We start from the raw sequence: 17,492 nt of genomic DNA, 5'->3' as shown, positions 1-17,492 counted from the left end.
AAAATAAAATAAAATAAAATCTGAAAAAAATCTTAGAATACGAAAACATTGGTGAATGCCACAAATTCTCCTAAATCACTCGTACGCACAACTTAAGAACAAATCTGTGCGTACGAACGGTTCTTGCATGAGGCCCAATGTCTGTTCTTTTATACATTGCTTGGCCCAAAAAAAATGGTCACACTCTAATATTTTGTTGGACCGTCTTTATCTTTGATTGCGGCATACATTCTCTGGCGTTGTTTCTATAAACTTCTGCAATGTCTCAAGATTTATTTCCATCCAGTGTTGCATTATTTTATTGCCAAGATCTTACATTGATGATGGTGATTTGACATCAAGCACATTCATCTAATTGGTAAATTTAGCACAAAAAATAATTTTCTGCAACAATTGCAGCCAGCTTGGAAAATGTTTTTTTCCTCAAAAGAAAGCTTCTGGGAATATCTGTGCCAAGTTTGGTGCTATTATCCACATGGGAAAGACTTTGCTAAAATATTCAATTATCTGCTGCACTAGAATCATACTGTCCCACGTTCCTCTGCTGTAGGACTCCTGCTCACTGCTTCCTGCAGGCTGCTGATGCTTTTTGACACTTGTTCTTGGTGGTTCGTCCAGTTCTTCAGAACCTGGTCCAGCCTGGTCTTTGTTCTTTTGAGGTCCAGCTCCAGAAAGTCCAGGACGGTGTGCTCATCCTGCTGCAGGACACGCTGCATGCTCTCAAAGTACTCTCGAACCTGCTGCTTCATCGCCTCCAYGGTCTGCTATGAGAGGATCAGTTCTAGTTAACGGTCTGACACCAGTACAGCTGCAGTGAGTACTGGTACTGCCCGGTTCAGTACTTACAGACAGATCTGCTTTGTGTTTCTTCAGAGATTGGACTCGGGCCTGGCTTCTGGCTTTCTCAGCTTTCAGCTCCTCCATACGTCTGCAGATTTGCTCCTGTTGAAGAAGACATCTTTTGTATCACAACTTAAATCTGTAAAAGTTTTTGGTTAGAGTATTTCTGTATATTTATATTATTTGTTTCAAAAATAACCACTTAATATGCATCATTCACTACCCAACATCTACCTCTTTGTAACCTTAGTTTGTAATAAGTAAGTGAAATCAGCTGAGTCATGTTTTGTAGCCGACTATTCTGAGTTGTTTGTTTGTGAGTACACTTTATTCAGAGAGAGAGAGAGAGAGAGAGAGAGAGAGAGAGAGAGAGAGAGAGAGAGAGAGAGAGAGTTCAGAGAGAGAGAGAGAGAGAGGGAGGGGGGGGGGGAGTCGATAAATATTTCATTCTGATGAACAGACAGGTCTGAACTTGTCCTCTGAGTTTCATCAAGTTTGCTTTCTATTCTGGGTTTGTGTGCATCTTATTGAGAGTGCTGCCAGGGAGTGACAGACACAGGTATGTGGTTACCAGGGTGACCATAATGAGCCAATGACAGCTTTAACTTTTGCTCTTGTTTTATAGATTATAAGGGGGGTAACGGGCTGTCCGAGGGTCCCGGTTCAGTGTGGGCTAACCACAAGCAAAAAACCATAACTCTTCTAGAAGCAGAGATCCCAAAGACCTTTGTTTGAAGGGTGGGGGGGGGTATGGTGGCAGGTAGGGTTTGTCATCACTATAAAATAAAAAAGTCATACTTTACTGTGTTTTTGTATCTGTAGAAAAGAGCTCACAGGCCATGGAATAGATTCAGATAATATTACTAACAGATTAACTAAATGCTTCAGTACATCAACCCTGCTTTCATGAAAAATAAAAAGCAACTGAAAAACACATTAAAGCAACAAACAAAAAAAATGAAACACACACTTGACTGAGTGCTGGTGTGAGAAAATAAACCTTGATGTCAGGGATATTAATAACGAAAATATGTACAATAGGTTGCCTTCAGGCCTAGGCTGCACTTGCAAAAGGGCCATATTCCAGTATGATAATTATAGGATTCATGGGGCTSKWAYTGTGAAAGCGTGGTTCAGGGAGCATGAGACATCATTTTCACACATGGATTGACTCCACAGAGTCCACTGAGAATCTTTGGGAGGTGCTGGAGAAGGTCGGACTCTACCATCATCAATGAAAGATCTTGGTGAAAAATGAATGCAACACTGGATGGAAATAAATCTTGTGACATCGCAGAATCTTATCCAAACTATGCTACAGTGAATGTGTGCTGTAATCAAAGCTAAAGGTGGTCCAACCAAATATTAGAGTGTGACCTTTTTTTTCAGCTAAGCAGTGTGTACTGATGGCTGACTGTTCTGGGAGAGGTGATCATCATCACTGTAAAAATGCATGYACTGTTACTCCCCTACAGTTTATGCATTAGTAGACTGGAAAGTTTTAGAGAAGAAAGTTATAAAGCCAATCTAAGCTGATAGTAACGTTTACCAGAGAGAGCGGAGTGGCTTTGTTTGACTTCCTCTGTAGTTTGGGTGATCGAGGGAAAGGTTGAACAACCTCGTCGGTGTTGGAGTCCAGAGGAGTGAAGTTCAACCCAGCCTGCAGTAGACTGATCAGACCAGCAGAGGGCGATGGAAGCGCATCCTCTGTTTTTCTGCCATTTCTCAYGAACTGAACACGAACACGTTAAACATCTACTCGGGTCATTTCATCATTTAGATTCTTTAAAATATTTGTAGTTTTGCTTTTCTCGTTTCAGGTGAAGAAACCAGTTTCTCAGGTTTAGGAAAWGTCTTAATTTTGCCTCTTCAGATTAAAGTTTACAGGAATAATTTTTTTGTACACTGAATCTGCAAAAAGGTCCAACTTCTCTGAGTGTTATTCATTAATGTTGGACACATTAAACTTCTTTAGCTTCAACAGATTCATGTCAAACAATCTGTTCACTTCCTGCTGCAGAGAAACCACATATAAAATCAGGAATAAACAGATTAAATGTTTTTAAATCTGATAATCAGATAATATTGTCTTACCTGAGCTGTCTGTGTGCRTCCCTGCTGGGTTTTATTAAGAATGTGTGCAGAGAGGGAGTCTTCCTGTGTTACAAGCTGCAGCCTGCACACACAACCTGAGGAGCGTGTGTTTTTGGTAGATCAGCTCAAACTTGTTTTCTAGACCTGTTCCCTAAAATCGTGAGTTAAAATCATATGAACCTGATGTGTGTTTCAGGTACGCCCAGTTCTACAGCCCAGAGGAGTTCTGTCACTACAACATGTTCAACCATCACTTCTTTGATGGACAGGTGAGACCTTGCTTGACTGGAAGTAAAGGTTCTGGTTGAGCTCAGGATGATGGAGGGTTGTGTCTTGTCAGACCTCCAGTGCAGTCCTAGAGGCCTTCCTGAAGGAGGCGGACAGGGAGGAGGTGGTGATGGTGGCTGACCCTCCGTTTGGAGGTCTGGTGAAACCTCTGGCCAACAGCTTCTCTCTGATATCACGGACCTGGGCGAAGCTTCAGAACTCTGGTCAGCGGCTTTTTATTTAAACCATCTCTTTGCTTTTGATCAAAAGTTTTCTTTCTGTGGTTAAGACATTTAACCTTCCTGCTGTCCTTGGGTCAAACTGAGTCCTGGGCCTTTTGACTGAGACATTATTAGAATGAGGTTCTACAGATACATTTTATTAATTTCTAACAGTTTTAAACTRGTGTACTCTTGCAACAACACAACACATGCATGGTCAAGCTAAATAGGACACTTAACCTCCACAAATTTAAGTTGGAATTAGGGATGCACCGAWATGAAAATTTCAGCAGATATCGATATCCGATATAATTATTGCTGTTCTGGCTGATAACTGATATTTACCAATATTACACAAACACTCAAATTATATTATACTTATACGCACAAACACACTTGGGTCTTTTTTTGGTACCATAAATAAACAACCAGACCTCTTACATGGCTCCTACTTCAGTTATTCCTGGCTGCACAGCATCAATATCACTATCATGATCAAACAGATGCTGCTCAACCAACCATCTCCCCTCCAGAAACAGAAACACAAAGCAAAAMAGTGGGAAATCACTATCGGACATTAATATTGGCCCAGTTTTACATATCAGACCGATACCGATATTCTAAAAAAAATGGCCAATATCGGCCGATACCGATATCATTGCCAATATATCGTGCATCCCTAGTTGGAATATATGACTCATATTGAACTGAGGATTAAGTGCCAAAGAGGTACAGTATGTGGAGAAAATAGGCAGATAGTGTTTTGATTAAAATGTTTGCAGTAATTGCATTTTGTCAAATTCTAACGAACAAAAACCTTATCAGTGTATYATTTGAATGAACTGTACAAAATGTAATCTTGAATAAAATTAGTGAAGCATTTTTTTAAACAGTAACAACAAATATCCTGATTTTGATCATAAACACTGTAAATCTTTAGAAATCAAGTGTCTATTTGCCTACTAATACAGCATCAGCTGAAACCCTTGGTTGACAGTACTAATTACTGAAGGTGGGGGGTAAGTGTCCTGAAACCCAATCTGATGTGTTGGAAACTTGAGCTGATTGGATAAAAGAGGGTCAGGACTGTTCCCTGACAACTGCAGAGCTCACTCAGCTTTTAACATGCTCTTTCACTTGTCTTACCTGTGTGTGTTCAGGTGACAGGAACGTCCAGATGGCTATGATTTGGATCTTTCCCTACTTCTTTGAGTCTCGCATCCTGGAGTGTCTCCCGTCTTTCACCATGTTGGACTACCAGGTACCAGCAGGACCCTGTTCATCATTAGAACAATCTGTAGTAGGGGTCACATAACATACCAATATTTCTCCAAAATCAATAGGTCTCCAGTTCAAACCGACTKTCAACATTCTAATTTTCTCAGCAGTGGAAAGAAACAACTTTGAACTGATAGAAACCCCCACCAGAACCAGAACCAGGCTCAGGCTGGGCAGCCATCTGATAAGATATTTAAACATAGAAGGATTTTAAAGTTGTTAGAATGAATATTGCCCTGTCTGACCATCTTCCTTTAAAATAAAAGCCCAAACAAACCTGTACACTCATCAGCTTCTGGACTGATGATGACCAATGGAAAGATTTGTCCTACTTAAAAAATATCTGATCTTTCCCTTTAAGGACACTGAGCAGAGTTGTTGCCTGGTGTCTGAAACTGTTAGGTCCACCAGGTACATTAATACATTTTATTTATTGGCTCAATGTGACCTTTGTTACTTAGGTTATTACTTAATTAATCATCCTGCTGAAGCCATGTTTCCTGACAGCTAAATAAAGTTTTTTATTCTGTTATTACACTGTTTTATGCATTCATGATTCAATCTATTTGATGTCAAACCAGGTGGACTATGACAACCATCCTCTGTATAAACATGGGAAGATGGGCAGGAGGCAATCTCCTGTCAGACTTTTCACCAACATTTCACCCAAACACATGGTTCTCCCTGAAGAGGAGGGCTACAGGTACCAGTACACCCACTGCATCACTTCACAACCAGAACAGTAGAACTTAGTAAGAGTCCAGAATACCAGTTTAGGCTCTACATGATTCACTTATTGAGCTCCACAACACTAAAACTATTCAGATCAAACTGCAGTTCAGGTGGAGCTAATGCAAGACCTTTCCCCAGATAAAAGCTAATTAACCAAATATCTGTTCATCAATCATAAAAACAAGATAAAACATTTCTACAAGAACTTCTTAAAAACATTACCGCTGCATCTAAAGATTAATTCAGTGAAAGACTAGTCTGTCAAAATCTTTTTGATGAGTCAATCATTGTTTTAATTAATATCAAATATGTTTTTATTCTTTTATTTAACATTTGTGTTGCCCTTTAATTCTATGACCATTAATTTAACTGTATGATCATTAGTTTACCTTCATGACCATTAATTTAACTTTATACGTTCATGTTCCTTTGGGGGTCTTAGACCTTATATCACTGCTCAATAATAGTACTTTGTCCACAACAGTCAGTCTATCTCAGCCTGAAATAAAACATAACATTTTAAAAGACTTTTTAAAAATATGAAGTAGTGCTGCATGATATTAGCAAATCTTGCAATGGTGATAATGTTTGGAATGTTTGGAGTGATTGTGATGACTATATCAGGTGCAAAATATGTCTTTTTTTTCTTCACTTTCTAATCTGAACCTCCTACTCTGTGACCTTAAAGGTATCCCTGATTAGTTGTAACATTAGACTTTATTTAATAAACATATAATTTAACTGTAAAATGAAGACTGTAAAAATACTGTAGGMTGTTTAGTTTTGTAAWTTTTTTAACTAAAAGTTTAAAAATATATTACACGGACGGGACCATTTTATCTACACACAAAGCATTCTGGGTAAATGATGATGTAGATAGGTCCTCGATGTGAGCGAGCTATATCCACCCTGAAGGTTAATCTTGGACAATATCTGATGATCGACTTTTTTAAATGAAACCAGAGAGCGTTGACAGAGAGGAGAAGGTAGAAATGACTCAGCCTGGAACTGAAAATATRGATGGAGGACAACAGAGCTGCTTCATGGAAGAAGAACCTCAGCTTAGCCTGTTAGCCTTTGCGCTAGCGCCGACGCTATATTGCCTTATATGTATTAGCTCAGTGCTAGCACGACAAACAAGCTAAACTGAGGTCCTCCATCCATATTTTCAGCTGAGTCATTTTTGTGTTCCCCTCTCTGTCATGTGGATGGAGGACCTCAGTGATGAGAGGAGAATGTGTAGCACTGAGCTAATACATATATATGGTGATAGCATCGGGGCTAATGCTAAAGCTAACAGGCTAAGCTGAGGTTCTTCATCCATGAATCCATATTTTCAGTTCCAGGCTGAATCATTTCTACCTTCTCCTCTCTGTCAACGCTCTCTGGTTTCATTTAAAAGAGTCGATCATCAGATATTGTCCAAGATTAACCTTCAGGGTGGATATAGCTCACTAGCAGCCTTGCACCGAGGACCTATCCACGTCATCATTTACCCAGAATGCTTTGTATGTAAATACAATGACCCCATCCGTGTAATATATTTTTAAACKTTCAATTTAAAAATGATAAAAACTAAACAGCGTACAGTATTTTTACAGTCTTTATTTTACAGTAAAAACATATGTGTATCAAATAAAGTCTAATGTACTAACTAATCATGGATCCCTTTAAGCATATTTTTTTGGCCATGTCATTTGTGAGTGGTGTGAGCTTTTGCTGCTGTGAGACTCAGTCCTACTTGCTAAATATTGCATTAACATGAAAAATACAATTTCAGAACTCTTCAAATACATTTTGTTAGCAATAATTGCACTCCAAGCAGTCCTTTAGAATATGAGTATCGCAATGATGATACATACATTCATGATATATTGTGCATCCCTAAWATGAACACTTTAAGGGCCTTTACCTTTAAAAGGTTCACATTTCAATTTTGAAAAATTGACTCCATTTTAATTTTGTTGCAGTCTTTGGGAAAACAAAGTAATTTTCCTTCTAATGCATCCAAAAGTTTATTTATTTATTTACTTTTTTTTCTTAATTCTAGTTGTTTAATCTGAAGATAGACATTAATCAGGATGAAGAAACATTTGAGGGAATATCAGTGTAAACTGAATTGGAACACTAACAGTTAGGTCCATATCTGTTTGGACAGAGACATTTTTCTAATTTTGGTTCTCTACACATTGAATTATGAACAAAGCCTTTCAGATGCAGTTGAAGTTCAGACTCTCAGCTTTAATTCAGTGRGTTGAACAAAATGATTCATAGAAATGTGAGGAACTAAAGCATCTTTTAAACACAATCCCTTCATTTCAGAAACTCAAAAGTAATTAAACAAATGAAATAATTGTAAATAAAATGTTCATTTCTAGTACTTGGTTGAAAACCCTTCGTTGATAATGCCTGAAGTCTTGAACTCATGGAYGTCACCAGACGCTGTGTTTCCTCCTTTTTAATGCTCTGCCAGGCCTTCACTGTGGCTGTTTGTTTGTGGGTCTTTCTGTCTGAAGTTTAGTCTTTAACAAGTGAAATGCTCAGTTGWGTTGAGATCAGGTGACTGACTTGGCCATTCAAGAATATTCCACTTCTTTGCTTTAATAAACTCCTGGGTTGTTTTGGCTTTATGTTTTGGCTCTTTGTCCATCTGCAGTATGAAACGACAACCAGTCAGTTTGGCTGCATTTGTCTGATCTGAGCACACAGTATGGCTCTGAATACCTCAGAATTCATCCGGCTGCTTCTGTCCTGTGTCACATCATCAATAAACACTAGTGACCCAGTGCCACTGGCAGCCATGCATGCCTAAGCCATCACACTGCTCTGCTGTGTTTTACAGATGATGTGGTGCTTTGGATCATGAKCTGTACCACACCTTCACCATACTTTTCTCTTTCCATCATTCTGGTAGAGGTTGATCTTGGTTTCATCTGTCAAAGAATGTTCTTCTAGAACTGTGCTGGCTTTTTTTACATGTTTATTTTTAACAAAGTCCAGTCTAGCCTTTTTATTCTTGAGCCTTCTGAGCAGCTTGCACCATGCAGTGAACCCTCTGTATTTACTTTCATGCAGCCTTCTCTTTATGGTAGATTTGGATATTGATACTGGTCTTCCAAATGCAAGCAGCACACCTCAAATTAACTTAAGGCCTTTTATCTGCTTCAGTAAGAAGGACATAACTAAGGATTACCCACAACTGCCAATGAAATAGCCTTTGAGTCAATTGTCCAATTACTTTTGGTCCCTTTAAAATCAAAGTGGCACATTTTAAGGAGCTGAGCTCATAAACCCTTCATCCAACTTTAATGTGGAGACCCTCAAATGACAGCTGAATGTCTGGACTTTATGTCCATGTCCATTAATATAGCCTGAATATGTTTCAGTAAACAAGTAAACAAACAAACTGTCAGTGTCCAAATAGATATGGACATAATTGCATATATTTATATGAAATAATAGTTTGAATAAATTAGCAAAATTGTCAACATTTATTCATGTATTTATTTATTTTTCATTTTAGAATAATGTGAAATATGATTTTTTTCAAATGACGTTTTGGAATAAATGTGTAACATAATGCAGAAAAATTAGACAATGCTGACACTTTCTGGATATCTTGTATGTTACAATACCCTAACCTAACCATTTCCAAAAGATGTAGTAAATAATGTTTTTCAACAAAACAAACAGACAGGAAATCCATAGAATAAAACTTTCTTGCTTGAAAAATGAACCCTTTTTTGTTATATTTACAGGGTTTATTATTATTTTTGACAGATTTCATTATCAGCAGGTTCAGAAACAGCCACGTAAATCAGGTGAAGAAGTATACAAGTGATATCATTTTGATTAAATTCATGCTGATGTTTGTACAAAAATGGTTTTTATAGTTTCTTCAGTAATTTATATTAGATGCATATTTATTTGTTGTTTCTCTGGGCAGGTTTTGCTGTGTGTGTGAGAGATATGTGTGTTACCTGAACAAACAYTGTTCTAAATGTAACATCTGTCCATCCAAGGTATGAAGCTGCTGCCCTCACATTGTATTTTCTRACTTTATAAATGCAGTAATAAGATWAAATGATAATATGTTAAACATGCAGTAATAATAAAATAAAGTGGCGATGTTTGTTTGTGAGTGCAGGATGGCCGAGAATGGAAGCACTGCTCATCATGTGAGAAATGTGTGAAGCCATGTAAGGACAGTTCACATCAGATCTGTGAATACATTTGAGCTCTGACGGGTTTTTGTTTACAAATGTGTAAAACTGGTACCCCCCCAGCATGGAAACACTGTCAGTCCTGYGGCCGCTGTGCTCTCCCTGACCACCCGTGCGGGCGAGGTGAGGAGGAGGAGGGATGCTTCAACTGCGGCAGCCTGCAGCACAAACGAAAGTCCTGCCTGGTCAAAGACGCTGCCAGGAAGAAGGGGTGAGTCAGAACCATCCTGTCAGTCAGCAGGAAATCCACACCTGCACATCTGAACTTCTTGGTGCTGTGCTCCTCCAGGTATGGGGCCAAAGCCAAGAAACGTTCCCATCATGCCTCTCTCAAGCATAAAGCCAAGAAGAAGACTGGAGCAGCTCTTTGAACCTCTCTGACCTCAGCTTGCATGCTGTTGATTGAWAGCTGTTATTTACCTCTTGAGTATTTCTCTTTAAAGGGATCCTGATTAGTTGTAACATTATACTTTATTTGATAAACATATATTTTAACTGTAAAATAAAGACTATAGAAATACTGTAGGCTGTTTAGTTTTGTACATTTTAAAATATATATTTTAACATGGACGGAGCCAATTTATGTACACACWAAGCATTCTGGGTAAATGATGACGTGGATAGGTCCTCGGTGCGAGGCTGCTAGCGAGCTAWATCCACCCTGAAGGTTAATCTTGGACAATATCTGATGATCGACTCTTTTAAATGAAACCAGAGAGCGTTGACAGAGAGGAGAAGGTAGAAATGACTCAGCCTGGAACTGAAAATATGGATGGAGGACAACAGAGCTGCTTCATGGAAGAAGAACCTCAGCTTCGCCTGTTAGCCTTTGCGCTGACACTGACGCTATATCGCCTTGTATTAGCTCAGTGCTAGCGCGACAAACTAACAAGCTAAACTGAGGTCCTCCATCCATATGTTCAGTTACAGGCTGAGTCATTTCTACCTTCTCCTCTCTGTCAACGCTCTCTGGTTTCATTTAAAAGAGTCGATCATCAGATATTGTCCAAGATTAACCTTCAGGGTGGATATAGCTCGCTWGCAGCCTCGCACCGAGGACCTATCCACGTCATCATTTACCCAGAATGCTTTGTATTTAAWTAAAATGGTGCCATCCATGTAATATATTTTTAAACTTTTAGTTTAAAAATGATAAAAACTAAACAGCATACAGTATTTTTACAGTCTTTATTTTACAGTTAAAATATATGTTTATCAAATAAAGTCTAATGTTACAACTAATTGGGGATCCCTTTTACACTTAAGTTAAAGATAATAAAACCTGATTGATAAAGTTTTTATACTTTGGTTTAATGTTTGTTGTACAGTCAGGTCCATAAATACTGAGACATGGACACAATTCTCATCTTTTTGTTTAGAAATTTAAGTTCCGTCTTCAACAAGTGAAATGCAGCTCAGTGGGATTCAGGTCAGGTGATTGACTTGGGATAACATTCCACTTCTTTGTTTTGCAGGACTCTTTGTTTGCTTTGGCAGTCTGCCTAAGATCACTGTCCATCTACAATGTGAAGCTCCGTCCAATGAGTTCTAAAGCATTTGGCTGCTATGAGCTTTTAATATTGCCTGAAATGCGTCGGAATTCTTCCTGATGCTTCAGACAGCATATCATTAAGTACAAGGGAACTAGTTCTGTTGAAGCTGCCATATTAAAGAAAGGATAACCATTGGCCCRGTCATTCGTGACAGAGGAAAATGAMAGTCTTTTTTGGTCTMAGTGAAATGGCAGCAACAWACCCACTWMCYTTTACTGACTCGTGCTCAGATCAATGTACAATCACAGGTGTAACACCACAGCTAATCAATAACAAAACTTAAGTTYTATTGGCAGTCATACATGCTCACACCATGACACTATCAGCACCATGCTTCACTGATGAGGTGGTGTGTTGTRGATCAGGAGCAGACTCTTGTCTTCCCATCACTCTGGTACAAGTTGATGTTTGTCTCATCTTGTCATAGGAAGTTGTTCCAGAATTGGAAAGGCTTTTTTTACATTTGGTGATTCAAACCCAACCTTCCAGTTTTTGAGGCTCCCTAATGGGTTCCATCATGTGGCGAAGCCTCTATATTCACGCTGGTCAAGTTTTCTCTGATTGTTGACTTTGACACACACAATTCAGTTTATTTCAATTGCATCAAGTCACAACATACTGTATGTCATCTTAGGGCACTTTATTGCTGTTTTTGTTGGTTTAAAGAAGGCTGTTGACAGTAGTGGCCATGACATTCTTATTAAAAAGTTGAATACATATAACATTAGAGGTTTAGCACTAATGGGTATCAAGTTATCTGAATAATAGGAAACATAGATTTGTGAACATTTTGGGTAAAACCAATTGACTATTAAATTACTAAAAGCTATGCTTAAACTATCAGACTAGGTTTTCCCCAAAAAGCACTTCTATGTAGTCCACGTTTTCAGAACACCACCTGGACACCCAGTGGTTGAATGATGAGATTCAATTCAATTCAATTCAATTCAAAAATACTTTATTGATCCCAGAGGGAAATTAGGTTAGATGGTTAGATAGTTAGGTTAGAGATGTGACTAATGCCATCGCTGGTCTGTTTGGAGAGGAAACCAGAGAAAACTAYAGAGTTCGACATACTTTTTGCAAAGTTAGACATGGAATCAACATTCATTTTAGTGATCTAYGATTGGTTTAACCAGGTGTCATTACCACTGACGTGAATAACAATTTTATGCTACTTATACAGTAGCATTAGCCTTAGACAGCTAGCCTAGACAGCTGTTTCAAGTAGGATTCTATGTTCCCTACCCCTAAAAAACTGGTGGCCTCACAGTTTTATCCTTTTGAGTCCCAAGYTTTTGCTTTGTGCTCATTTTAATTTCCCCTAGMWTTTTWGGATTATTAGAACCTTGTATAAAAACATAGTTTTTAAAAACTAAGAGCTAAAAAATACAAATTTACTTAAAGTAAAAAATAAAACCTCTGTGAATAAGGACAACCAGTCCAAAACAAATGTCCTAGATATCAGGGTGCAGATTCTTAAGATGTCAGAGGCATTAAATATATCAATTATGTATGTGTGGCTCACCTGAACCAATGACAGTTTTTGTCATAGTAYCGACAACAATTTAAAACTACTTTCACTCCTGATAATGAGGGAATAAAACACACGTGACCATGGCACAGCTGAGCACCCAATATTTCCATTATTCTTGGTCCCTAAACAGTGGGAGGTCTGTYTACAAACTGTTGTAATTCATACACTGTTCACCTGATTTGGATGTTATTTATAACAGATGTCAAACCTGAAGAGAAATAACAGGACATTTCAAGTAGCAGAGCACCTTCAGTTTCCACAGGAGAATATTCCAGATTAAAGAGCACAGGTGGTTTATTCTCTCAAAACAAAAGCTGGGTTTTAAAAACTGATCTGAGCTGAAAGGAGCTAAAAGACAGGGTTCCTCTGAAACGCAGAACCTTTACTGACCTTTGAAGCAGGCCTGTTTTTCAGATGCTTTAATCTACTGAGATCAAAGGTAGAATGTTTTTACTCATCACAGGTGGTCGTCACCACACACAGGCTACACAAAAGCAAAACTGGCTGTATATGACGCATCAATAGCATGTAAACACACTTATCCACCCTCACTCTAATTCACTCAGAACAAAGGCAGGTTTAACACATGCAKTTGAGCTTTTGTCCTGCCAGAAGAAATGCCAATCAACTTCCTCAGCTATAACCTAACCTTCCACTAAGGCCCTGTTTACACGAGAATGGTTTTTGGAAACATGTTTTTTTATGTTTATTGTAGCAAATCAACAAGAAAAGCATGTTTGTGTTGATCTGCTGTAGTTTTCATGCCAGATAGGGTTGCCAGGAAGGAAACGAAAAATTATCAGACAGTTGCTTTAAAATTATATATTGTGACCACAACTATTCTATATGCTGAGACAGGTGTGCTTTCTCAGAAATGGTAAATGGACTGAGCTTATAGAGTGCTTTATCAAGTCMCTCCAGACCCCAAAGCGCTTCACAGTTACAGACATTCAGCCATTCACACACACATTCACACACTGATGATGGTAAGCTACATTGTAGCCACAGCTGCCCTGGGGCACACTGACAGAGGTGGGGCTGCCATGCGCCACCGGACCCTCTGACCACCATCAGCAGGCAAGGCGTGTGAAGTGTCTTGCCCAAGGACACAACGACTGAAGCAGCTGGAGGATCGAACTCCCCTAACCACTCCACCACAGCCGCCCAGAGGGGGTAATAAAATAAGTGGCTAAAAAGGAAAATTATTGTGTTTAAGGCAACAACGATTCCATTCTTCAACTATGAATGTAGTCTGTAGCTTGAGAAACAAAGCAGTTACTTCCAAAATGCTTAACAAARTTGGATAAGGTTGGGTTGCATCTACAACAGGGGTCTCCAACAAATTCACTCATTCAGACGTTTCATTCTGTAAAACAAACTCAGATSAAAAACATGATACAATAATAAGGTCATTCCAAAGTGCAACTTGTTGGCTTTCAGGAACACTCAAAGAAATGAAGAGAAAACATTGTGGAAGTCAGTGAATGTTACTTTTATTGACCAAGCACGGGGGGAAAATGGAATTACTCAATTCTGAAGAAAAAAAAATGGAATCACTCAAACTTGAGGTACAAAATAAGGACACACCCAGTCAATTTCCTTTCCCTAAATGGACACCTGCCTCAGATTAGATCTGCTCATTAGTCAGCAGTTAAAAACACCTGCAGTCATGACACCTTGGAGGGCTGCTGGACGAAGTGGAGTGGCAAGAACCATGGCTCCAACAAGAGAAATGTCTCTTGAAGCAAAAGAGAGGATTGTGAAACATCTTGAAGAAGGTAACTCTTCACACATGGTTGCTAAAGCTGTGGGCTGTTCACAGTCAGCTGTATCCAAGATATGGACCAAATACAAACAGCATGGAATGGTTGTTAAAGCCAAGCATACTGGTAGACCAAGAAAGACATCAAAGTGTCAAGACAAACAACTTAAGGCCATTTGTCTTGAAAATTGAAAAAGTACAACTAAACAGATGAAGCATAAATGGGAGGAAGCTGGAGCCRATGTATGTGACCGAACCGTAAGAAATTGCCTAAAGGAAATGGGATTTCAATACAGGAAAGCTAAAAGAAAACCATCATTGACACCTAAACAAAAAAGAACATGACTGCAATGGGCTAAGGAGAGGCAATCATGGACTGTGGATGACTGGATGAAAGTTATCTTCAGTGATGAGTCAAGAATCTGCATTGGACAAGGTGATGATGCTGAAACTGTTGTTTGGTGCCGTTCCAGTGAGATTTATGAAGAGGACTGCCTGAAGTAAACAACCAAATTTCCACAGTCCTTGATGATATGAGGCTGCATGTCAGGCAAAGGCACTGGGAAGCCGACTGTGGTTCATTCTTCTATCAATGCACAAGTTTACATTGACATGTTGGACAGTTTTCTCATCCCTTCAAATGAACAGATGTTGGAGGTGATGAAATGATTTTCCTAGATGACAATGCATCGTACCACAGGGCAAAAACAGTGAAGGCATTCCTTGGAGAAAGACACATTCAGTCGATGTCATGGTCTGCAAATAGTCCAGATCTCAATTGAAAACCTGTGGTAGAAGTTGGGGAAAAAAATGGTCCACAAGAAGGCTCCTACCTGCAAAGCTGATCTGGCAACTGCTATCAAAGAGAGTTGGCACCAAATTGATGAAGAATACTGTTTGTCACTCATCAAGTCCATGCCTCAGAGACTGCAAGCCATTATAAAAGCCAAAGGTGGTGCAACTAAATACTAGTGATGTATTTTGAATGGTCTTTTGTTTATCTGGTTTTTATTATTCCTTTTTTTTTTTTACTAGATTGAGTGATTCGATATTTTTTCCCTGTGCTTGATCAATAAAAGTAACATTCACTGACTTCCACAATGTTTTCTCTTCATTTCTTCAAGTGTTCCTGAAAGCCAACAAGTTGCCCTTTGGAATGACCTTATTATTGTATCATGTTTTTGATCTGAGTTTGTTTTACAGAATGAAATGTCTGAATGAGTGCTCATCCAAGACTGGTGATTCCATACTTTTTGCCAGGGGTCGTGTGTGTGTGTGTGTGTGTATGTATAATATTTGTGTGTGTGTGTGCAGCTTTAACCGTATTGGATTGGTTGATGCCCACTTGTGCTGTTGACAAACAGGGTGCCAGTGGAAACTACGCTTCTGTCAGTCAAAAACCATGAAGAGGAAAACAGGTCAGGAGACGATCTTAAAGGTGTAGAGTGCCCAGTATGCTCCATCCATCGGCTTATTATTGTTGCAGTTTCGTGACAAAAATTGCTTCATTTTGTTCACAGCTTTGAGTCTTTCACCCCATCTTGTTACAACGTACTGTGAAAACCTTTAATACCCTCCACTAAAGAATACATAGCATGATTGGTCAGATGTTTGTAGACATATTTGTGCTAATAGCACTTGGGTGCTGCATTCTTCAACTACTCACTTTCAGAATCCAGCTGTTGTATCCAGAAGCAGACATTTGTAGAGTCAAATTCCCAAAAAGTCATGGATGGAGAGATAAAACTGACATTGTGTACAGAGGATCAACCTGGGACAGATTCGTGGACAAATAATGGTGGATTTTAAAGTTTAGGTTTTTTTTTTCTGGGGTGTAGACCGCAGCAGGAAGAAACTGTGCAGTGATGAGTACGCCAGAGGGCGGGGCACGATGCAGAGAAAGAAGGTAGATGTTTTATGTGCCCAAGAAACCAGTGGAAGGACAGCAGGACACAGCGTATAAGTTTTACTATGGTGTGCTCAGGTAGAGAAACTGAGGAGAAATTGTCCTGAAGGAGGAGTTTATAAGAATGTAAGTAAGGTCTATTCAGGGGTGCATGAGAAGAGAGTCTGATCGATGGTCAAACCTTAGATTCATGAGGAACACTGCAGGTTCCATCCTGGTTGTAGAACACTGGATCAGCTCTTTACCCTCGTTATGGTCCTCAAGGGGTCATGAGAGTTTGCCCATCTAATTTACATGGACTTCCAAATCAGAGTCCATGGTCCACAGCTGGAAAAGTTTGGATTGCTCTCTCTAGGTTGGGGGTGAAGTTCTGCCTCAAGTGGAGGAGTTCAAATATCTTTGGGGTTTTGTTCATGAGTGAGGGAAGAATGGAGAGTGAGACTGATAGATGGATCAGTGTAGAAAAATATGGTTTATGACAAGAAAAAAATCAACTTTAAATCAAAGCAGACAGTAAAAGAAATAAATCACACACTGGTATTTTTCTTGTTTTGTTCACTTTTTCCATTTTTATTATTTCTGTAAGGGTGACACAGTGGCTCAGTTGGTAGAGCTGTTGCCTCTGAGCAAGCTGGATCAAATTCCGGCCGGGAGCCTTTCTGTGTAGAGTTTGCATGTTCTCTACATTCATCTGTGGGTTTTCTCAGGGTACTCTAGTTTCCTCCCTCACACCAAAAACATGACTGTTAGGTTAATAGGTAACTCTAAATTGCCCGTGGGTGAGAGTGAATGGTTATTTGTCTCTAAGTATCCCTGTGATGGACTGGACCTGTCCAGGGTGTACCTTGCACAATGACTGCTGGATATGGGCACCAGTGACCCTTGAAAGTAAGAAACGTGGAAAAGATAATAGATGCATAGACTGTTTCTGTTCGTGTATACTGAATAAAAAGGGAAAGAACAGCATCATTGCAAAGTCAAACACTTGACATTTATCATCCTTTATATAACTTTCACCAAGCTGACCCCGATAACTGCCTTCTTATTGTTTCCACTCTTCTGTCGCTTTGAACCTGATG

The 17,492-nt window shown here is 39.1% G+C and overlaps 1 protein-coding gene across 1 annotated transcript in view; it reads left to right on the top strand.

Moving 5' to 3' along the window:
• The window catches only part of zcchc4 (zinc finger, CCHC domain containing 4), a gene marked incomplete at its 3' end in the record, with an annotated part of 21,104 nt that extends 11,095 nt beyond the window's left edge, over nucleotides 1-10,009 (top strand). Inside the window, 8 exon segments of the mRNA XM_014017477.1 lie at nucleotides 3,131-3,203; nucleotides 3,275-3,425; nucleotides 4,583-4,683; nucleotides 5,282-5,403; nucleotides 9,379-9,454; nucleotides 9,580-9,631; nucleotides 9,719-9,866; nucleotides 9,945-10,009. Coding sequence (XP_013872931.1) covers nucleotides 3,131-3,203; nucleotides 3,275-3,425; nucleotides 4,583-4,683; nucleotides 5,282-5,403; nucleotides 9,379-9,454; nucleotides 9,580-9,631; nucleotides 9,719-9,866; nucleotides 9,945-10,009 — 788 coding nt within the window.
• Between the last annotated feature and the right edge of the window lie 7,483 nt (nucleotides 10,010-17,492).

The sequence above is a fragment of the Austrofundulus limnaeus genome, unplaced genomic scaffold, assembly GCF_001266775.1.
Source record: "Austrofundulus limnaeus strain Quisiro unplaced genomic scaffold, Austrofundulus_limnaeus-1.0 Scaffold169, whole genome shotgun sequence".
In the NCBI taxonomy this organism is placed as follows: Eukaryota; Metazoa; Chordata; class Actinopteri; order Cyprinodontiformes; family Rivulidae; genus Austrofundulus; species Austrofundulus limnaeus.
Note: the sequence above shows the minus strand (reverse complement) of the source record. Positions and strands in the feature narration are given on the sequence as shown.